At 34.6% G+C, this 23,859-nt stretch overlaps 2 protein-coding genes across 2 annotated transcripts; one reads left to right on the top strand and one right to left on the bottom strand.

The window, feature by feature from the left end:
• The first annotated feature begins 496 nt into the window (after positions 1 to 496).
• LOC142521201 (eukaryotic translation initiation factor 3 subunit I-like) lies at positions 497 to 5,513 on the top strand. Its single transcript, XM_075624427.1, has 9 exons — positions 497 to 634; positions 2,397 to 2,597; positions 3,244 to 3,459; positions 3,575 to 3,702; positions 3,897 to 4,016; positions 4,110 to 4,199; positions 4,579 to 4,665; positions 4,777 to 4,856; positions 5,266 to 5,513. The coding sequence occupies exons 2-9, from the start codon at positions 2,414 to 2,416 to the stop codon at positions 5,339 to 5,341; spliced, it is 981 nt and encodes a 326-aa protein (XP_075480542.1). The 5' UTR covers positions 497 to 634; positions 2,397 to 2,413; the 3' UTR covers positions 5,342 to 5,513.
• Positions 5,514 to 18,127: 12,614 nt separating this feature from the next.
• On the bottom strand, positions 18,128 to 19,897 carry LOC142521006 (F-box protein At2g23160-like). The gene has a single exon (XM_075624186.1). The coding sequence runs from the start codon at positions 19,814 to 19,816 to the stop codon at positions 18,620 to 18,622; it is 1,197 nt and encodes a 398-aa protein (XP_075480301.1). The 5' UTR covers positions 19,817 to 19,897; the 3' UTR covers positions 18,128 to 18,619.
• Between the last annotated feature and the right edge of the window lie 3,962 nt (positions 19,898 to 23,859).

Genomic DNA, 23,859 nt, shown 5'->3' with positions numbered 1-23,859 from the left:
TTATATGGAGAATTTCAAGAAAAAGACTCATTTGGGATAAAAAGATATATAATTCGAATTATATAAATCGAGAAAAATTAAAATTTCTTCTAGTATAATTAATTACAAAAGCTATTATTTTTCCTTTTATTTATTTATTTATTTAACCAGGTGTTTTTGGCTTCTCATTTATTTTATACTACTTTGAGAATTGTTAAAATAAATCTAGGATCTTATTAATAAAAAAGTAGAATCTAATAAAACTAAATTTCAATAAAAAAAACCGTGACAAAAACTTGTGTGAGACGGTCTCACATATCGTATTTTATGAGACAGATCTCTTATTTGGGTCATCCATGAAAAAAGTATTATCTTTTATGTTAAGAGTATTATTTTTTATTGTGAATATCGGTAAGATTGATCTAAAGATTTGTGAGACCGTGACCTAGTTAAAAAACATTATGTTTTATATAAAATTTAATTTACTAAAAATAAAAATGGATATAAACGGTGTAAACCACTTCCCAAACCGCTCACAGCTAAATCTTGATTCCCCCTTCCGCTGCCTTCTTCTTACGCCGCCGCCGACGCCCCGCCGCCGGTGGTCTTGTTTGTCACAGCTCGCCAATCATTTCTGCTTCCATTTTCCGGCATCGTAAGTTTTTGGGTTTACATTTTTTGGTTTGAATTTTTTTGACGATTCAATCAATCGACCTATTCTTTTTCGGCTAAGATGTTTCGTTTGTATTGCTGAACATAGTGTATGAATCGGAAGTATGTTGAGTCTGTTTTCTGCTGAATATGTGATAAATTTTTGGCCTTCTGGTGGATTTATGTTGTTAAATTAAGGATAACGTATTTTGTAAAACTGAGTTTTGTGTCTTTGCTTTTCTAGGTGTATTACTGGTTGATTAGTCTGCATCCACTTATTCTTGTCTGACTTCTTTATTTACTTCCTTCTTTTTTTTTTTTGCTTTCTAATTTTTAAATTCTGTTAGTTTTATTGTGTTCTAGCCTTTTGCTCATATGATAGGACATACTAAGTTCCCTCATGATGGTGTGTATTGATTTTCAAGAAAATTATCATTGACATGTTTGTTATTTTTTGGGCAAGCTAAGAAAATCAATTTTCTCTTTATTAGGTGAAAAAACAACTTGTTGGATATTTTATTTTAATGTTTCTTTAACTAAGAAGATGATTTTTCTGGTTCCGTAAATTTGTCTATTTGGTCATTCTTTATATTCTAGGATATCTTGGAAAATAATAAATTTTAATTTTTTTCAATGATGACTAACAAAAATAACATAAAAAACTAATTTTTATTGCAAAGTGAAATCCCATAGGTTGGTAACAAGAGCCCTTAGAAGTGACCGTGGAATGAGTTTCTTCATCTTGAGTTGGGATGAAAGCATGGAATTTATTAGCACGATGAATAACACTTAAGAAAGTAGCACCCAGTTTATAGGTCTGAATATGTTCCTTGCATGGGCTCCTAACTTCTTTTGTAGTATGAGAAAAAATTCAAATGTTCCCAACTGCTGGCTTTATTGAATTAACAGACCATGCTATTACCAATGAGTTTTCTGATTTCTACACATTCAAGGTTGAATCATTATTTGCACGTCTCTTTATTTCTCTTATCAAAGATCTTTTCTTTGCCATCAACCATGGGCCTGACAAACAGTGTCCATTCTAAATAGTTGAATAGTCAGTTGGAGCAATGTTTGAATCCATTAAGAATAATAGCGACACCTGAAGAGTTGCCAAAACAAAGAGCCCCTGAAGAAGTTGTACTTCTGGTCATGGCTGTTTTAACCATCGCAATTTCTCAAAGACCATCCTGTGCTCTGGTGCCAGACAACAATAAGAGGAAAAGAACACTATTATTTCTCATATCAATGAGAAAACAGAAAAGAATCCTGAATTTACCAAATTGATCTCCAAAATTTAAGTAACTGATTTGGATGAAATCCGTTGTATTTATTAAATAACTATTAGAACAATAAAAAGTAAAGCTACAACACTCCTAATGAATGCTGCAGATTATGTTTTGTTCTTTCCGGTGTATTCAGAGGTTTCTCTTTGAGGAAATGAGGTTTTTGAAAATATGTTAGGGGATGAATTGTATGTTTGATTTTGTTTGTTTGAAGAAGCAAGATTTACTTTATAGATCAATTCACGCAAACTTTTGGCTAGTTATTTATTATTTTATGGTTTGTGGTGTGTCAGAATGTAATATAACAGTAGAGTATGTTTGGGAAGAGGAGAAAAGAATATGTGAATGAATTTTTGAAAAAGAAAATGAGATAATACTGTTGTTTTTGTTTTTCATTGTTAGATAAATTTCAGTAATTTTTCAGTTTGAGTTTGGTTCTTCCACAACTTTCCATCACCAGTTAAATTGACTCTTTTGCAGCAATAAAAGGATAGAAGATGAGGCCCATTTTGATGAAAGGGCATGAGCGACCATTGACGTTTATAAAGTACAACAGAGAGGGGGATTTGCTCTTCTCATGTGCGAAAGACCACAACCCCACTGTGTGGTTCGCTGATAATGGAGAGCGCCTCGGCACTTATCATGGCCATAACGGGGCCGTTTGGTCCTGTGACATTTCCAGTTAATTCATTTCTCTTTGTTGTATCTTGTGTCTCTTTTGATTTGTTGAAGGTTTGTCTGGTGGGAATTTTGGAAGGGGTGTTCTGGAGGAAACAAGAAAATTATACTAGGGGAATTGAGGGCGCTCAAGCAGATAACCTCTTGTTTGTTTCTTTCATGAACTCATCAAAGAGCATCGCTTTGAAATATCTGAAGTTCGAGAAAGTGAAATTTACCAGGGATTTGTTGAATTGTTCTATCAGAATAATTTTTAAACTAGTGATTTTTTTGTGTGATTGAAAATTAAAATTCATTCATTGGCAAAATTTTCTCGAAGTTTTCTTTTTGGGTGTTTAAGCCAATGTTGCGGTCTTTCATGAAAAAAAATCAATTAATCAATGCCTTAGTACCTAGAAACATGCTCAAAGTTTAATGTGCTACACTCCTTCAAAACGCAAATCAGTGGACCGTGTAGAGTAGGAGAGATATTAGTATTGCATCCTTCTACATGTTAGCATGCAGAGTGAAAGGCCCTATATTCCTTCTGCTAGAATAATGCTAGATAACATATAATATAAATTTGTTCAACTAGAACTATCGCATTGATTCATGTGAAGTTGTCAATATAATGTGAGAACGAATGATACATGATTTCTTCCATGTACAGGGAATTCCACCAGGTTGATAACTGGAAGTGCAGATCAGACTGCAAAACTATGGGATGTCCAAACAGGAGCTCCTTTTTTCACGTTCAACTTTGATTCACCTGCTAGGTCCGTTGATTTTGCAGTTGGTGATAAACTTGCAGTTATAACAACAGACCCTTTCATGGGATTGCCATCTGCTATGCATGTTAAAACAATTGCCAGAGATCCAGATGAACGTGAGTACTTCATCCTTACCTTTACCTCATTACAAGAGGTATCGATTTGATGTTGCCGAGCTAACCTGGTTGATTTACTGTTAAACAGCGAACTTATGATTTCGTGGAAATGCAGAAATTGGTGAATCTGTTCTCATTCTCAAGGGGCACCAGGGAAGAATTAATAGAGCTGTTTGGGGACCTCTGAATAAGACAATCATTAGTGCTGGTGAAGATTCAGTAATTCGAATATGGGATTCTGAGGTTGATTATTTTTCTTAAAGGCGTGTGATTATAGTGCTCAAATGATTGAGATGATAGATTTAATTCTATGACATAAAATATGACCCAGACATAGTCCATTATTTGTTACTTATTGTTTCTGAGTTCCTTTATACGAATACTCATTTTTGGATCAATGTGGTTTTATTCTTTTTTGTTGTCACTTTAAACTGCAGACAGGAAAGATACTTGAGGTGTCTGACAAGGAGGAGGGCCATCAAAAGCCTATTACATCTCTTTCAAAATCAGCAGATGGTTCACATTTCCTGACCGGTTCCCTGGACAAATCTGCCAAAGTATTATAGTCTTCTGTCTTTTTACTATTACCTTTTCCAGTTTTATAATTTGTTATTTTCAATGTTGTTGGCTGATTTCTTCTCATTTATTAGCTTTGGGATATGAGAACTCTGACTCTCGTCAAGACCTATGTGACGGGGAGACCCGTAAATGCAGTTACCATGTCTCCACTCCTCGATCATGTAAGTGCCATCAAAATGGATCATATCAACTGCTTTCACTCATTTACTTTATTTAGCGTGATCTTGCATATTGTTTATACAGGCCGTGTTTTCAAGTCTACTGGCTTCCATCAATTTAATTTATTATCTATTTTTTACTTGAACAAAAGTGGCGCTCGTGGCAGTTGTTTGACTAGTTTTTTTTTGCTTCATTGTTCTGAACATTTTTACTATGTTGAAGCTTGCATAATATGTGCATTTAATTCTTGGTAATTACATTCTACCCAATTTTTATGTTATAATTGGTGCATTTGCGGACATGGTAAAAATATCTGTTTTTGTCTTGTCTATGTCAAGGCTGTTCAATTTATTGATTTTGTTTGATACATTGCATTTTCAGGTTGTTCTAGGAGGTGGTCAAGTTGCATCTTCTGTCACCACCACTGATCATCGTGCTGGAAAATTTGAGGCCAAATTCTACGACAAGGTAACAGCTTTGGATGTTTGAAACTAACTAAACACTGCAAAAATTCAGATGGAGTTTGACGATGTATAGGCCTCTGATAAGTTTTTTGTGCTCTACTTTCTTTGTAATTAGATCCTTCAAGAGGAAATAGGAGGTGTAAAAGGCCACTTTGGACCGATAAATGCATTGGCTTTTAATCCAGATGGAAAAAGGTTAGATTCAAGATTTCTTTTTCCATGCATTTACTTCTTGTTTGAGCTGTCCCATTACAAATTAAAACCTGCTCATCCCACTCGAACCTAATCGACCTGAGGTTCATTCACTCATAAATTCTAAAATAGGGACATTTCTAATTTGAACCTGGTACTTATTTTTATTACCAGAAACATACTGTTCTGTGACTTGAACACTAAACAGAAACAACTTTTTTTCCCAAGTTAAACTCAGTTTTCATGATTATGTTGTGTTGGTTTCATATGATTAACATGTCTACACATTAATTTGCAACCTATTATTTTATTAATCTTCGCATTTCTTCGATCATCTCGCTGATTATTACTGTTCTTTGTTGTGCCTCGATAAATAATCCTTAATTTTCTCATGGCCTGATGCTTTCATTAGTTTCTCAAGTGGAGGTGAAGATGGATATGTGAGACTGCACCATTTTGATCAGGAATACTTCCACATCAAGATTTAGACACAAGCAAGAAGTATTGTGTTGGAAATTTTGTCTTTTGATTGATTCTAAATGTTGCTAGGGATATTCCATTGCAGGGTTCTAATTCTAATATTGATTATAACCTTAACATGCATGCTTAAAAATTACATTCAATGTGAGTTATTGAATTTAGTTGAGGTGATCCAAATTTTACCCGCTTTTTAAATCAAATGTTTACTTTGGTATCTCAAATCCATTTGTAGATCTCTAGTCCCGGATCAGATCTGATGATTCGGTTTTACAAATGCCTAATCTGATATCTAAATCGTTTTATTTCGCTTCAGTTTTGCATACTATGATTCGGTTCTTTCGATCTGATGTATAAATTTAATCAGTTTTAAAATATTAATGAATAAGTTGTATATAAAAACTAATTAATATTGAATCGCTTATGAAAAATAAAAAAAGTTATTTCAATACCTTTAGAAGAAGAATCAAAATTCAGAAGTATGAAAAATAAAATTCAAATCTTTTTGTTCATTTTTTTTTCTTGAGCAAGCAACACAATCCGTTTGTTCCGTTGAAGATAAAAGGAGACTATCTGACTTTCAATCGTCTCATTTATTTATACATATAAATTATGTTTATTACTGGATAAAAGTTAATCATTGCAATTTTTTTTTACCTGAACAAAGTAAAGGTAATCTATAACTATCTTTTTTTAAAAAAAAATATCATTCATCGAATTTTTTGTACAAAAAGCTAGTTGAAGGTCTTTTGAAAAATTTGTTTGTTTTATTTTTTCTGTTAAAAAATATAGAAACTTTTTTTCTTACAAAAATATATTTATTTAATTTACATTCCGGAGCAAAGATTTGAATATTTCTTTCAATTTTTTTTAACAATACTGTAATCATATTAAACCAAATTGCCTCGACCTACTAGATCAGACAGCTAAAATATGTGCAGCGTGATTCGCTGATCTAAATTCAAAATGAAACGTACAAGATGATATTTCCTCGGCGAGGGTCTCACAATATTTGACAATTAAAATCAGAAAACAAGAATCTGATTCCAAAGAATTCAACGATTCAATCAAAACCTTGGCATGAGATTCAACAATTAAATAATCAACATTCAAATCTTTGAGCTAACTTAATGTTTCCCATATGCTCAAAGTCTTTGCTATCGTGAGAGTAAAATTAATGTTGGAAATTTGAATTAAATTAAAAGTTTAAATAAAAATTATGTCTCATTAATGTAATAGTTTTTTTTGGCTCTCCATATTTTTGAGTTAATGGGAAGATTAATTGAGTTAATTAATATTGCATGAATTTGGTTTGCATTTTGGGGCTTATAAATAGTGTGTTCGTTTCCTCATATATACATACAAATGATTTTACAAATACTCAATATCTCTCTCAAGCATTCTCTTGTATTCATATTGTTAGCTTTTCATTTGGCCTCCATTAAATTTCGGTGATAAAGTGAAGGTATGTTTTCAGTTCGTTGGTGTAGTTACCTCGTGCTAAGTTGCTGCAAGGTTTTTCCGTTGTATCCTGGGAAACAGTTGTCTGTCCAGATCCTTGATGCACCGTTGGAGAGGACAAATCTGTTTTAAGAAAACTATACTTCGTACAGGCGTCGATTTGGGTTACTGTTTTCTTGTTGTTCTTTTATACATGATATTCATACTTTCAATAGTATATATGCTCATTTTTGTTTAGTGTCTTGTCTTTACGAAATTGCTTTCGGTCCCTGCTTCTATATTTTTGTTATTAGCAGTTGGCTAACAATCTTAAAACAGATTCTGTTATACCCATTACGTGATTTGTTGAAGACATTGCTACTGATTCGAATGACTTGAATGTGCCAAAAGTTAGTCCCTAATTATGAAAATCATTGTTGTCGATGTGCCTGTGAGCCATGCTGATACAACGAAGAAATTCGACGGCTCAAATTTCAAAAGGTGGCAACAGAAGATGTTCTTTTATCTCACCGTCTTGAATCTAACAAGGTTTCTCGCTGAGGATGCTCCCAAACCAGCTTAGGTTGACAAAGATGTGCAGACCGCTAGTGCTATTGGTGCATGTCACAACTCATATTTCTTGTGTAGAAAATGAATGGTTCGGCTGATTTGCTACACAATGTGTATAGTGAAAAGAAGACGACTCGGGAATTGTGGGAGTCTCTGGATCGGAGATACAAAACCGAGGATGTCGGGGCCGAGAAATGTATTGTTAGTCGATTCTTGGACTACAAGATGATCGAGTCCAAAATGGTGATCAGTCAGGTTCAGAAACTTCAAGTGATCCTACATGATATTTATACCGAGGTAATGACTTTGAGCGAATCTTTCCAATTGGATGATATTGTTGAGAAGCTACCATCAGCCTGGAAGGATTTCGAAAACTATTTGAAACACAAGCGAAATGAGATAAATTTTGAAGAGCTCATTGTTCGACTTCACATCGAAGAAGAAAACAAGAGTTCTGGAAGAGTATTGTTTTCTCTAGTTGCTGCCAAGGCAAATATTGTTGAGAATGTCCAAAGCTCGAAAAGGAGAAAGTTTTCTCCTTCCAACAAAAAGAAATAGTGAATCACTTGATCTAATTCAAAGTGATATATGTGATTTAAAATGTGTGCAAACACGTGGTGGAATTAAATATTTCATTACTTTGTTGACGATATCACAAAGTTTTATTATGTGTATCTTCTTAAAAGTAAAGATGAAGCAATTGAGAAATTTGTCCACTACAAGAGTGAAGTCGAAAACCAAATTAGCAAGGAAATTAATGTACTAAGAAGTGATCGTAGAGGTGAATATGAATCATCATTTGCTGAATTTTGTACTTAACTGATATTAAACATAAAAAACTGCACCTTATTCTTTTCAGCAAAATGACATTGCAGAGAGAAAGAATCGCATATTGAAAGAAATGATGAATGCATTGTTATTAAGTTTTGGTTTACCATAGAACATGTGGGGTCAGCTGTTCTAACATCAAATTACCTTTTAAATAAGTTACCCCGAAAGAGGCAATATAAAAGTCTATACGAGTTATGATAAGGAAGAACTCATTCCTACCAATACTTGCGAGTGTAGGGGTTTCTTGCCAAGGTAGCAATACATACTCTGAAGAAAGTAAAGATATGATCAAAAACTGTTGATTGCATTTTCATTGGATATGCTCAAAACAGTAGCGCTTATCATTTTCTTGTACATGAATCTCAAATATCTGATATTTACAAGAATACGATAATGGTGTCAATGAATGCTTCATTTTTTTGAACATATGTTTCCATCATACCTGATATTTCATCACCTTTATGATGAATACCTGATATTTCATCACCTTTATGATGGAAAATGAACCTCAAAGATTCAAGGAAGCAACAATTCCTCTGAGAGGACTCAATGGAAAGATGCCATCAATTCCAAAATTGAATCCATTTTACAAAACTATACATGAGAATTAGTGGATCTTCCTCCGAGAAACAAACCAATATGCTTTAAATGGATTTGCAAACGGAAAATGAAATCAGATGGAACCATAGATAAGATAAAGCCAGATTGGTAATCAAGGGTTACCATCAACGTGAATGACTTGATTACTTTGACACTTATTCTCATGTAACGAGAATAACATCTATTCACGTGATACTTGTAATTGCCGTCTTGCAGAATCTTGAAGTACACCGAATGAATGTAAAGACATCTTTTCTAAATGGAGATTTAGAAGAGAAAATTTAAATGGAACAATTTGAGGGTTTTTCTGGGACTGAGCAAGAAAATAAGGTCTGTAAACTTATGAAATCTCTATATAGCTTAAAAAGAGCGCCATATCAATGTCACGAAAAATGGGATAAAGCCATGATGCAAAGTGGATTTAAATTTAGTTAATGCGACAAATGTGTATATGTAAAGAACAATAAAAAAAGATTATGTCATTTTATGTATTTACGTAGATAACATACTTGTCATTGGTAGCAATAATAAGATGATTAAATCCATCAAGAAGTTGTTAAACTGAAGATTCAACATGAAAGATTTGGACTTAGCCGATGTGATATTTGTTATTAAAATTCAAATAACATCAGAAGGGCTAGTTCTAACTCAGTCACATTATGTGGACAAATCCTTGAGAAATTTAATAAGGATGACTCTGCATTGACTAGAACTTCGATAGATACCATTCAATATCTATCAAAGAATCGAGGTGAGAGTATCTCTCAATTAGAATACTCTCGAGTCATTTGAAGTCTAATGTACTTAATGAGTTGTACAAGACCAGACTTAGCTTATGCAGTAAGCAAATTAAGTATACTCACAAGTAATCCAGGAGTTGAACACTGGAAAGCAATTAACAGATTGTTAAGATACTTAAGGTACACTTGTCACCATGGACTGCACTATACCAGATATCTCGTTGTTATTGAAGTACACAATGATGCAAACTAAATATTTGATACGAAAGACTCAAAATATACAAGTGGATTTGTATTCGTTTTAGGATGTGCAACAATTGCGTGGAAATCTTCTAAACAAACTATAATAGCCAGATCCATGATGGAATCTGAGTTTATAGCTCTTGACAAATATACTCAAGAGGCTGAATGACTACTTCAATTCTTAGGAGACGTTCCAAAACGAGAAAAACATGTGCCGACTACATGTATACATTGTGATAGCCAATCTGCAATTGGAATGACACAAAATAATATGTATAATAGTAAGTCTAGGCATATATGTCGTTGACACAATACCGTCAGACAACTGTTCTCAACTGGAGTTATCTCTGTTGACTATGTAAAGTCAAAGGATAATATAGCGGATCCGCAAACCAATGAATTAAATAGAGAGTTAGTTGCGAAATCGTCTAGGGGGATGTGGATTAAGCCTATAGAATAAATTGGTGAGAAGAAAAACTCAACCTATGATGAATGTAGATCCCAATAACTAGGTTCAATGGGACAACCTAATCGCACTGACTTGATAGATCACTGTAGGGGTTATCCCTAGCTCATTCCTATGATGAAACAGTGAATGGTGAGAATAAGCATACAACTTTTAATGATTCTGATAAAATCAAAAAAGAATCATCTATGTAAGAGAGAAGTGGGGTCGCTTCGAAAGAATTGTTAGGCTCAATTCTAGACCCTCTCGCAGAACCAGACGTGTGTTCATGGCCAAAACGAACACGATCATGAGAACTGAATAGTATTAGGGAGAGTTTTGTGTGAAGTACATCTTAATTTACATAAATTGCATAACAATTCAAGGACATCATGTCTACTGTTCAACTAGTAAAGCAAATATATTTTATAAGGAAAGTTCAAAGGTAACACCTACCTATCCTATGCAGGATTCAATTGTAGAACTTTATCACCAAGATTTGTATCAATTTTCATTCATGTGGGGGATTGTTGAAAATTTGAATCAAATTAAAAGTTTGAATAAAAATTATGTATCATGAATGTGGGAGTATCTTTTGGACCTCCATATTCTTGAGTTAATTATGACTCATGATTGTGGAAGCGTCTTTTGACTTTCCACATTTTTGAGTTAATTGAACACTTTAAGCTCTTCATATTCTTGAGTTAATGACAAGATTAATTGAGTTAATTAATCTTGCATGACTTTTGGTTTTAATTTTGTGGCTTATAAACAGTGTGTTCATTTTCTCATTCCATATACATACAAATGATTTTACAAACACTCAATATCTCTCTCAAGCATTATCTTGCATTTTATATTGTTAGATTTTCATTTGGCCTACGTTAAATTTCGGTGATAAAGTGAAGGTATATTTTCAGTTCTTGATAGGCTCTTAATAGTTTGTATTTTTATTATCATATCTCTCATTGTTACCATTTTCAACGTGTTTAATTGACACATTTTTGTGTGATTTTATTGTATGATGAAGTTTTCTGTTCATGCGATAAATTTGGGCTAAAAAGGGTGATTTTATATCACAATTAAAGTTGCCGATATGATTTTAGTGGAAAACTTAAACAGAAAAATTCAGAAGTGGTTTTTGAATAAAGCGTGACCACGCCTTGTGACGATTCCTTGGCTGCCTAGTGAGATAAGAAATTTTTATATCAAGGAAGAAATACAATATAGAATTTTTTTTCCATAAAACACTCTATATTATTGGAGGATATTTTTTAGTATTTTTTAATTTTAGTGATTAGATCATTTTTTTAGATTATTGGCCTATTAAACTTGTTGGACCCAATTTTCTTTCTTTTCTACCCTACCTCAGGTACAAGACACTCTCTTCTTTTAATTTCTTGAAAACTATTCACGCACAGGAAAAGAGAGGCGGCAGCAAGAAATAAATCTCCCAATCAATTCTCTCTCCAACTCTCTCCACACTTTTAGGCTAAGTTTTATTTTTGATTCAAGGGATATTTTACTATTTCGATTTATCATTGTGAGGCTTTTTGCACTTTAAGTTAATATTCTTGTTTTGTTCAAGTATTTGTTGATTTATGATTTATTTATACGAGAGTTGTATTTCGGTTAATCTGACAATTTAATTCGATATATAATTTTCTACTGCTATCCATGAATTCAGTGATCCGTAATTGTCATGAACGATTGGTACATGAGTAGCGATAGATTAGGTGTGTTGTGCTATCATAGCATATTTAATCTAAATAAATCAACGAAACTCGATATATCAATTGCAGCTATCTCGATTGTTAGATTTAGGATTAACTTTTTTCACAAAACGAAAATGCTATTTTTAATTAATATGGAACGCTATCGTGCCCAGTTAATTATTGATAAGTTTTGACTGGATGCTGGGTTTGGTCAATTAAATTAGGAAAACGCAAGGATTTTAGCGGATATCCCCATAATTCTAAGGTTAATTACTTGTAACTGCAGTGAATAAATAATATGTTAGCCGATGAACAGTGACACAATTGAATAGTGAAAATTCCCTTGAATCAGTTTGGTAATTTAATTCTCGTTTAGATTTATTATTTTTTATTGATTTCTAATTTTAGTTTTAATATTTTATCTAATTCATATCGTAAATCCCCATTTTTAATTGTATTTTGCTCGAAAGAAATCATCCCCCCGTTCCCTGTGGATTCGACCATGCTCACCATTACACTAATTTTATTTAGAGAGTAGGAATTTAAGTTTGATGGCACAACGACAGCACACCAAATTTTGGCGCCGTTGCCGGGGAACGGTGCAAGGTTAGTTTTTTTCAAGTTTTGCTATTATTATTTTTTTTATGTCTCATTCTTCTTGTACAGGTTATTCATCAAGAAAAGAAGAATTTGAGAATTTTTTGTTGTGAAATACTTCGAGATGTTTCATCGCCAAGTATTCACAAGTTTTGCCCAACGAAACGGAGAGCCATTCTACGCACCATGGGAGAGATTCAATTATTTAACAACAACATTCAGGAATCATGATTTTGCTAACTATGTTCTTATTCAAATTTTTCTTAAAGTTTTGGATGCAGTTACACGAAGATGGGTATTTAATGGAGCACTAACAACTGGTAGTCCACTACTTAGTCGACGTGAAGACAGTGTGATATATTTGCTAAATGATATGGCCGACTTTGACTACCATCAGTATTGGGATCCTTCGCTGCAGAGTTGGAGCCACCAATACACTCCACAAATTAGCCAATCTGATTTTACAGACCAACCTTTCGAGCATCAAGAAGATGAGGGATATAGTCTTGAAATAATCATAGGTCGATTGAATGACATGGTAAACAAGCGCGTGACATTGAATGGGGAAACTGTTGAGCCTCAGTCTGAAGAAGTTTTGGAATAAATATCACACGAAGATGAGGCACCAATGAACTTGAGAGATGAACAAGCTCCTGAGACTATCGATTTGAGCTCGTCGATAATATTATCAAACATACATCTAGGAGATCCTTGTCTCTTTCCATTGCCGATTTCAACAGATTTTGTTCTTCAAGAGCCAACGATGATAATCTCATCTCATGCCTATTATTTAAAGTCACATTTTGTCGAGGAGACGAGCTTACATTGCATACATCAAGCCAAACTTGAGGGCACATGGAACCAAGACCCATATATGGTGTCATATGACACATACTTTGGGCGTCAGCCGCTCTTTGAATGAGTGCTTTTGAGGGTCAAGCCGACGACTAAAAATCAAGCGCTTTTGGGAGGCAACCCAAATTTCTTGTTCTTATTATTTATAATTTCTTTTATTTTTTTTTCACATAGTACAATTTTTATTACCTTTGTCCAGAAGATGTCTTCTAACAAGGCGTGACCACGTCTTACAAGAATATCACTTTTGTACCCAAAAAAATAAATAAATAAAAAAATTGCCCAACACAGTAGATGTCTTTTGACAAGGCGTGATCACGCCTTGTCCGAAAACATCTTCTGAAAAAAAAATTGTCTAACACGCAGTAGATATTTTCTAACAAGGCGTGATCACGCCTTGTGAGAAAACATCTTCTGATTTTGAAAAATTTTGGCCCTATATGAAGAAGATGTCTCTTAACAGGGCGTGATCACGCCTTATAAGAAAACATCTTCTGATGTTGTCTCAAGGGCAAATAAAAAAAAATTAAAAAGAATTTACGTTTCTTTTATTTAATCCTATTTGTTCTCACCTCTTTCACATCTTATTTCAGCAGCTTCCATCATCGATCAACAATTTCTCTCGCCACAACAATAGAAAGCTTTGTTCTATGATGCCCAACAAGTTTCAGGGGAGTTCTCTAACATCCCTTGCGTTTTTACTGTCTGCGTTGTGCATCTACTTTATGTGTCATTGAGGACATTGTCACATATAGGTGTGGGATGGGGTACATATCTTTATTTCTAGTTTCAATTTCTATTTTTTTGCATATTTATTCGAAAAAAATATTTATGAAAATAAAAAAAAAAGAGGAAATGAGAGTACGACAGAGTGAAGTCGTTTGATTCATAAAGCATTTAGTGTTTATTCGTTATCTCTCTCATTTGAATCTTGAATGCCTCTAATGCGAGTATATGAAAAAAAAACCTGATGTTTTCTTTGTGTGCAACTGATTTTGCATTCTTACTGCTACATTTATGGGTAGTTGTTCTGGATGATGTGTTGAAATGCAAAGTGCATAGGGTCTAACACACATATCATTTTTTTTTTGGTGAGCTTTGAGCCTATGAGCAAACATTATATAATGCTCCATTTTATTTGATTGTGTGTTGGTCATACATTGTTGATTTTTCTAGAACTTGCATTGTTATACATGTCTTTGTTGATAACTTGTGATGGATTAGGTGCATCAACAAAGTAAAGGGCATTAGGTTCAAACCGTTTTTTTTCGCATCATCAGTGCCGTTCTTTTTTAGCCTACCATGAGTCATTTACCCCTAGTGAGCCAAGTTCGAACCTGAGCCTATTTGTTGGAAAATAACCATGATACAAGCCATGATAAATCCTTTTTGTTGGTTATTCCTCTATTTGAACCTTGAATTGGAGAATCATACAAAATTTTCGCATTTAGCATCGCTTTGAGCCAAGAAAGTGTAAATTATTGAGATCGAGTAATTCATGCTCGAAATCGTTGTCTCAAAAACTCCTTATGAAAAAAAAATAAAAAAAAAGGAAAAGAGAAAAAATATATATTTATAATGAAAAGAAAAATGATGAAAAAAAAAAGAGAGTGAGAAGGAAAATAAGAGCAACGAAGAAGAAAAAAAATGCTCTTGAATGTTACAATGAGATTGAAGATGTTATTGTTAGTTGGATACAATTATCTTTGTGAAAAGTGTGTATGATTTCTTCAATTCCATAAAACCATTGTGCATTCTTTTCTACCTGACCTTTAGCCACGATATAACCCATTTATGTAGCCCTTGTATGTGCATTTTAATCCATTCACTTGGTGGAGGATGTGATATATTTGCAAACTTATGGTAAAAATTTCAGTGTTTTGACATGAGAGCTCTTTGATACATACCTAGACACTTACGAGTAGAAATGAGCGAATCATGTGAGGAGTGTTTGGACCCTATGCATTTTTATTTCTACACATTCGGATGGAAGCAATTGCTCATGATGTTGGTAGTCAGATGCTCAACAATTAAATTTCTTTGGTGCATGAAAAAAATATTTTACGGACAAGTAAATGAAGCAGAAAGATGATAATGAGTTGAGATAATGAATTGAACTCTTTTATGCTTGAGGACAAGCATGGTTTAGGTGTGGGAGATTTGATAGGCTCTTAATAGTTTGTATTTTTATTATCATATCTCTCATTGTTACCACTTTCAACGTGTTTAATTGACACATTTTTGTGTGATTTTATTGTAGGATGAAGTTTTCTGTTCATGCGATAAATTTGAGCTAAAAAGGGTGATTTTATATCACAATTAAAGTTGCCGATATGATCTTAGTGGAAAACTTAAACAGAAAAATTCAGAAGTTGTTTTTGGATAAGGCGTGACCACGCCTTGTGACGATTCCTTGGCTACCTAGTGAGATAAGAAATTTTTATATCAAGGAAGAAATACAAGATAGAGTTTTTTCCATAAAAAACTCTATATTACTGGAGGATATTTTTTAGTATTTTTTAATTTTAGTGATTAGATCATTTTTTTAGATTATTGGGCTATTAAACTTGTTGGACCCAATTTTCTTTCTTTTCTACCCTACCTCACGTACAAGACACTCTCTTCTTTTAATTTCTTGAAAACTATTCACGCACAGGAAAAGAGAGGCGGCAGCAAGAAATAAATCTCCCAATCAATTCTCTCTCCAACTCTCTCCACACTTTTAGGCTAAGTTTTATTTTTGATTCAAGAGATATTTTACTATTTCGATTTATCACTGTGAGGCTTTTTGCATTTTAAGTTAATATTCGTGTTTTGTTCAAGTATTTGTTGATTATGATTTATTTATACGAGAGTTGTATTTCGGTTAATCTGACAATTTAATTCGATATATAATTTTCTACTGCTATCCATGAATTCAGTGATCCGTAATTGTCATGAACGATTGGTACATGAGTAGCGATAGATTAGGTGTGTTGTGCTATCATAGCATATTTAATCTAAATAAATCAACGAAACTCGATATATCAATTGCAGCTATCTCGGTTGTTAGATTTAGGATTAACTGTTTTCACAAAACGAAAATGCTATTTTTAATTAATATGGAACGCTATCGTGCCCAGTTAATTATTTATAAGTTTTGAATGGATGCTGGGTTTGGTCAATTAAATTAGGAAAACGCAAGGATTTTAGCGGCTATCCCTATAATTCTAAGGTTAATTACTTGTAACTGCGTGAATAAATAATATGTTAGCCGATGAACAGTGACACAATTGAATAGTGAAAATTCTCTTGAATCAGTTTGGTAATTTAATTCTCGTTTAGATTTATTATTTTTTATTGATTTCTAATTTTAGTTTTAATATTTTATCTAATTCATATCGTAAAATCCCCATTTTTAATTGTATTTTGCTCGAAAGAAATCATCCCCCCGTTCCCTGTGGATTCGACCATGCTCACCATTACACTAATTTTATTTAGAGAGTAGGAATTTAAGTTTGGTGGCACAACGACAGCACACCAGTTCGCTGGTGTAGTTACTTCATGCTAAGTTGCTGCAAGGTTTTGCCGTTGTATCCTAGGAAACAGTTGTCCGTCCAGATCCTTGATGCACCGTTGGAGGGAACAAATCTGTTTTAAAGAAATTGTACTTCGTACAAGCCTCGATTTGAGTTACTGTTTTCTTGTTGTTCTTTTATACACAATATTCATACTTTCAATAATATATTCATTTTAGTTTAGTGTTTTGTCTTTACGAGATTGCTTTCGTTCCCTGCTTCTATATTTTTGTTATTAGCAATTTGGCTAACAATTATCAATCAAGATTTCATAGATTGCTGCAATCACAATGCCACAAGAGTTTCGAATAATGCATCCATAACCAATGTTCGGTGAATTTGCAGAAACAGATGCATCGACATTGCACTTTCAGTACATTTCCTTGAGGTTTAAGCCATTGTTTACTATCATTTGAAGAATCATTTTCGGTAGAAAATGATTTTAGGATAGTCCTAAGTTTTTTAGAATCTAAGATGAACGCTAATCGATAAATCTCGATTGACGGCTTACACTTGCCTTGCCACCCAACTTCATTTCTGTTTTTCCATATGCACCACAAAAGAATATCTGCAAATTGTATCTCGGATTGTTTTCCATGGTAAACAAAATGATTCCACCAATCTGATAAAGAAAACAACGATGTAAGATCACTGCCACAAGATGTCAAACTCCATATAAATCGAACAAAAGGACATGCAACCAACCCATGAAAACTATCATCTAGCATATCATGACAAACCAGGCACTACTCTGTAACTTCCATCCTCCAGCTTCGCAGTTCTCTCGTCGTTGGTAAGCAAGAGGATAATGATCTCAAAGAAAGTTACGAACCTTAGTAGAGATGTTCAACTTCCATATTAGCTTCCAATCGACATTGTCAGTATTAGCATCCATTGGACGGGCTTGCACTAACAATCTATACCCACTTTTGACAGTATATACTCCTTTTCGTTCCCTACTCCACATCCAAATATCATCACTATCATAGTTTCTCAGAGGGATGGATTGAATCAAATGTTGATCCAAATCCTGTCCATGCGTCTGCTTATTGAGACATCTAACTTGGTGCGGTTCTTCTCAGAGGACTCTGACCACTTCGAAACATTTGTTCTACAAGAAAATCTCGTTGAACTTTCATAAGAACTACGGTTTGTGATTGGACCATTGGGACTTCTTTCACACTTCTTTTTGAAATTCTTCAAAAGTTGCAGGTTGTCATTTGAACCTCTCTATCAGTTGCATTTCATCCGCATCCGATTATTCCGGACCTCTTTTAGAAGCAATATGATCACCACAAACATGTGTTTGCTTATCAAACTCTGTTAAACTGGCACGATCATTCTCATTTCTGCTCTGCCCATTCATACTTCTTGCCACATTTGCATGTTTTCTTTTGTAGCTTTCTGTTGTAGTCGCATTTTTCACCCTCGTCCAATTTTCGCAATGCCCTTACATTTCTTATCTTAGAAAATATTAAAATTATAAAATAAACTGCTCACATGGTTGAGTTCCAAAAACAAACTTATAGAATACATTAACCTAGCATGATTTTAACCAACAAAGTTGGTACTAATTCAATAAACACCAGAATACATCACATAGTTCACAATTCATAAAGATACTCATTTTATTGCTGAAAGTAAATTAAAACTTCAGAGTGAAGATGGATCTGCCTTGGAAACAAGGGTTAATCCCTCACAAATCAGCATATGAAATCACATTTTCTCCTTCGAAATTTTTGAGCGAAAGAAAGCTTGAATTGTGAAGCACTGTCTTGAACCAAAAAAGAGGATCTAAATTCTGGGTAGAAATATCAACTTTATGACTGGTTTGGTTCTTGTTGTTGTAATAGAACACCATCTGATGTTGCCAAGAAAACAGGATGTCACCATTTTTATTACCTTTGATGGGGTAACCAACATCGTATGGAAAAGAAGAAAAGTTCTGTGTGACAAGAAAAATGAATTGCCTCGTCCATGATTCTTTGACCCCATATTCCTTCATCGTCCAGAAAACAAGTCCCTCCTCGTCTTTCAAACTTTTACTGTCACAAATACACAAGCAATCATCCAAAACTCCTAAAGTATCACAGCAAGCAAACCATACCAGCAGTAGTGGATATGGAGGAGGAGAAAAGGGCTTAAAAGATTCATCTTCGAGATCGAAACATGATATTGAAATGGCTGAATCGGAAGAATTCTGTACCAAACCATGTAGATTTCCATTCAGAAACACGCCAAAGGAAAGGTGAGCGTGCCCAAATGAGGAGTTTCTAAGAATGCTTCTCCAATTACCTGTCCCAAGTGTGTAGATCAGGTAATCATAGAATTCACACTTGAAGTTTTCAGAGATTAGGCACTGTCGTGCTTTGTGGACGCTCTTTTGGAACATATAAACGACCTTGTATTTCCCGGTTATCGAGCTTACCCCGAACCAATAATGAGTAAAGTTAGTATACTCCACAATGCGTGCAAGTCTGGGAAAAGAGGTGTACTCACGTGTGATCGGATTGCATACATAAATCACATCATCTATTTTGCTGATGTATTGCAAGCAAAGCAAGCCATCTACCGAACCTTTCATCTCTATTCGGTAATCTGCAGGGGAGCTAATGAATGCTTTGGGATCAAATTTCATCCCCGGATCACTGCAAAAACCGTGTTGATTTAGTTGAAAGTTGTCTTCATGTTCGACGAGTTTCCAGAGGTACTCACCCTTTGGATCAGTTTGAAGGACAAGTACGTCTGGCTTCGATACAGAACGATGGAATTTGACAAACTCCGGACTCGAGAGAAGCTTGTCCCATTGCTTGCAAACACATTTGCAGCTTATGATGGTTCGCCGTGGAAGTCTTGATAGAATATTGGCAATGATTTCTGATGGTAGATCCATCAAGATTAATGGTGTTTTGGCATTGGCAACCTCTATATGCTTAAGAGCTGTACATATATAGGCAGACCACTGGAAGTTGAATTGGTCTTAGAGGAAGTTAAATTGATCTTAGAGTTGAAGCTTTCTCTTGAGTGTAATATTCTGTCATCGTTATTAATATATAGGTTGTTGAATGAGAACTTAGACTTGGAACTCAATTTTAATGCTATCAAGTTTGTAATGAAATTTTCCATGAAAAAAATATATTACCTACCTATATTTTTTAATTTACAGCTAAAATACTTCCAATGTGAAGTCAACAAAGTAAATTTCTTTGCTCACAAATTTTTTTTAATATATGTTCTTCTTTGGATATTTAATCAAATCATTTCGACATTAGAGTTCTCTGAGTAAAAAAAAATGACGATTTCGACTTATGAGTGATCCCAACATGCCAAAGACATGCTGTACCACATTGAAATGACCTAATGATTCAGAGTTTATTTCACCAGAAATATGCAGCACAAGGCTTTACATGAAGAAATCAAATACTAGTGATCTAGACATCGATATAGTAACCAAGAACAACTTGTTATTGATAATAAATTTGTTTCTTGAGAACCTGTTAACATCATGAAAGGTTGACAAGAATGATCTGTCAAAGCATGCTTATCAGTTGATCGTAAATAAGTAATTCTCCAACAATCGAAACTGCTGCTCCAAGTTAACTATGAAGATCCCATAACGAGTCATTGTTATCAGCCTATAGAGATAACAGATGCAACTGACAAGACTGATTACAAGCTGTTAAAAAACATAATCATGCTTTAAAAAATTATGCCAAGATTGGACTAACAGAATACACGAATTGCCAGCTCGAGCAAGCTGTGTTTCGCACTTAAGGCGTCCTCTCTGCTTCACATTTGCTCTGCTCATTGAGTCATCTAACTTGGTGCTGTTCTTCTTGGAAGACTCCGACCACTACGAATATTAGGAGAAAACCTTGTTGAACTTTCATAGGTACTATCGTTGGTGCTTCGGCCATTTCGAGTCCTTGCAGTACTTCTTTTAAAATTATTGCCTTCAAAAGTTGCAGGTTGTCGTTTGAACCTCTCTCTATTTGTTGCATTTTCATCCTCAGCCCATTTTCTTGGGTCTCTTCTGGAAACCATACGATCACCACTAACATTTGTTTGCTTGGAAAACCTTGTTGAACTGTCATGATCATTCTCATTTCTGCTCTGCCCATTTATACTTCTCCCTACATTTTTTCTTCTAGAATTCCGATCTTCAAAGTTTGCAGGTTGTCTTTTGAAGCTCCGATCTACAAAGTTTGCAGGTTGTCTTTTGAAGCTTTCTCTTGTAGTCGCATTTTCGCCGTTGTCTGATTTTCGCAATGCCATACCACGGATGCCCTGATCACCACGATCATTTTTACTCTTAGAAAATCTTATCGATCTTCCACGTTCATCATTATAATTACTATCCTTTCTTCGTTGTCCATTTGCTCTCCTAGCTAAATTTCTTTTAGGATTCTCGTCTTCAAATTTTCCATTCTTCTCTTTGGACCTTCCTCTTTTAGATTTATTTTCTCCCTCCTCCTCTTCCTCCTCGTCATCATCATCATCCTCCTCATTATCATCTGATAAGTCATCCACTTCAGAATCAACTTCCTCCACATTTCCTTCATCCTCCAATTCCTCTACGCCTTTCCTTTTACCAACAGTCTTCTGTTGCTCGATTTTGGATTTGATCTCATCTTTCACTACATTCATTAAATGGACATATTTAAACCTCATATCCACTAAAGGATGCCTCTCAATCAATATCCCCCTCTTGTAAGAGTCCCTCAAAATGACTGTGTGCATCCCAATCTTACTAGAGATATAAAAAATGCCCGGATGTTGCAAAAACGCCCGCTTAAACCTTGACCTCAGCCCAAAAAACTCCCCTAGAGAAAGCAGGTTCTCCCTATCTGCCTTATTCCCTACAAAAAGGTTTAACACTTCATGCAGAACTGCCACCGCCCACTTATCCGATTCATCAGTCTTTACTGCCAAATGAATTGCATTCTCGTAAGGTGAGACATACGGCAGTTTCTGCCACTCATCTGCCCACTTTTTATACTTCTTATCCATCTCGAAATCTTTCGAGTGCTGCAAAGGAAAATGAATCTTTCCATCCTTATCCCTCTTCTTTTCCATCTCAGATACAGAGAACTCATCACTCCAGCAAACCAACTCGAGCATTTTCCAATTATCACCCAAAGGACCCCCATCAATCACCCGAAAATAATCAGGAAACTCGGGAATTATACTTGTCTCATAATCCTGAGGCAAACCCAGCTCCCATTTCAACCTTTCCAACAAAAATATTGGAACTTTGTTGACCTTGGCAATCATCAACAGCTTCAAAAGCCGGCTAGCTATATCTTGCTTGTAGTTCACACTTTGATAAATCAATCTCTCCTCTGAGCTTAAAGCAATGACTTCAGGGGTGAGCTTGACATGGGGGTTGACGTTGAGAGAGCCGGGACAGAATTCTTGGAAAGTCGAGGGATATTTTCGAATGAACTCTATAGGTCGAAAAGGGATTTGGAGGGTCTCTTTCGATTGTGTCACCAGGGATAGTGGAGCAGACTTTGAGGGCTCGGAAATGATGAGATCTTTGAGGTTGATGACAGGTTTGAGGTGCCTCTCACGAGCCACGGCGTAGTCGAGGCCGCGGTCGCGGGGGCATATTATCGAGGCGGCGGAATCGTATAGAGCGCGGGTGGAAGTGCGGTGGTGGTGGAAGGTGGAGTCGCGGCGGAGAGGGGCCGAGACAAAGCGGCGGAATAGATGCATCACAGGGTTTTAGAATGGTTCTGCACTTGGACCCTCGAGTTATTATTTTCATTCATTTAGCCAATTTCACTTTTTCCACACAAAAAAAAAAAAAAAAAAACTCTCCTCACCTTCAAATTTTAAATTATTAATAATATTTCGAAAATGGATATTTATTTCCATATTTAAAAAATATTTTTGACCTCCAATTTTGAATTTCATAGCCTTTGTTTTTTTCATTTTAAACTAGTCGACGATACACATGCGTTGTGTATGTAAAATAATTATCACAACATATATGAATTTTGATGGTTAATATGTTAAGTTGATTCAGAACCAATTCAAGAACCAATAAAGTTCAATTAAGCAACTATTTCATCATAATATAATTTTTATATCAAGTAAATAAATGTTGTTGAAAATAGATACACTTTTATGCTCCCTCTCTCTAGCATATAATTTTATATCCACATGAACATGGAAAAAAAAACAATGATATAATTGACCATAAGGAATAAGCTTACAATTACACACATAAAAGCACGACAGACAGAAAAATTTGGTAAAAATTGAATAATTTTCCAGTATGAACATTTCTTCAAGTATTGATGTATAACCAACCTACTTCACTTATTGCTTTCTGCCAATCTCAGGAATATAGTTGAGCAGATAATCTCAAAAAATTGTATTCTCTGAAGCAAAATACAAACTTCAAAGTAAGAAAAACAGTAGTGACATCAGGGGCGGAGCCACTGCATTTTTCACCCGGGCTCCAAAAAAATTTTAAAAAATTTATATGTACATTTTTTTTTATAATTTTGGATAAATTTGATATTAGCCCGAGTAGATCAATTTAAAATATTTTAGAGTTTAAAATTCTAGCTCGGGTAGAATCGGATTCCTGGCTCCGCCACCGAGTGACATCTGTAAAAATGGAGTTCGGTAGTTATTTAAAGACAAATTTCCGGTTCATTGTAGTTGCTCATTGATTCACTTCGATATGTGGATAATTGAATCTTCCACAAAACATTTATCTTGTGCTTTAGACGGTCATTTAAATTTCTTGGGCGTCAAATATTTTATCTTTTTATAAAGAATTTGGGCAACATACAAACTGGTTGGTATGTTTGGCATGACAAAAAATAAATAAAGCAAAGAAATGCTCACTCTGCTCTTCTTGATCGTGGGTGCATGGATAAACATTAACTTCCAATAGCAATTTCTAGCTAGGTGCAACAG

The sequence above is a fragment of the Primulina tabacum genome, chromosome 12, assembly GCF_025594145.1.
Source record: "Primulina tabacum isolate GXHZ01 chromosome 12, ASM2559414v2, whole genome shotgun sequence".
In the NCBI taxonomy this organism is placed as follows: domain Eukaryota; kingdom Viridiplantae; phylum Streptophyta; class Magnoliopsida; order Lamiales; family Gesneriaceae; genus Primulina; species Primulina tabacum.
Note: the sequence above shows the minus strand (reverse complement) of the source record. Positions and strands in the feature narration are given on the sequence as shown.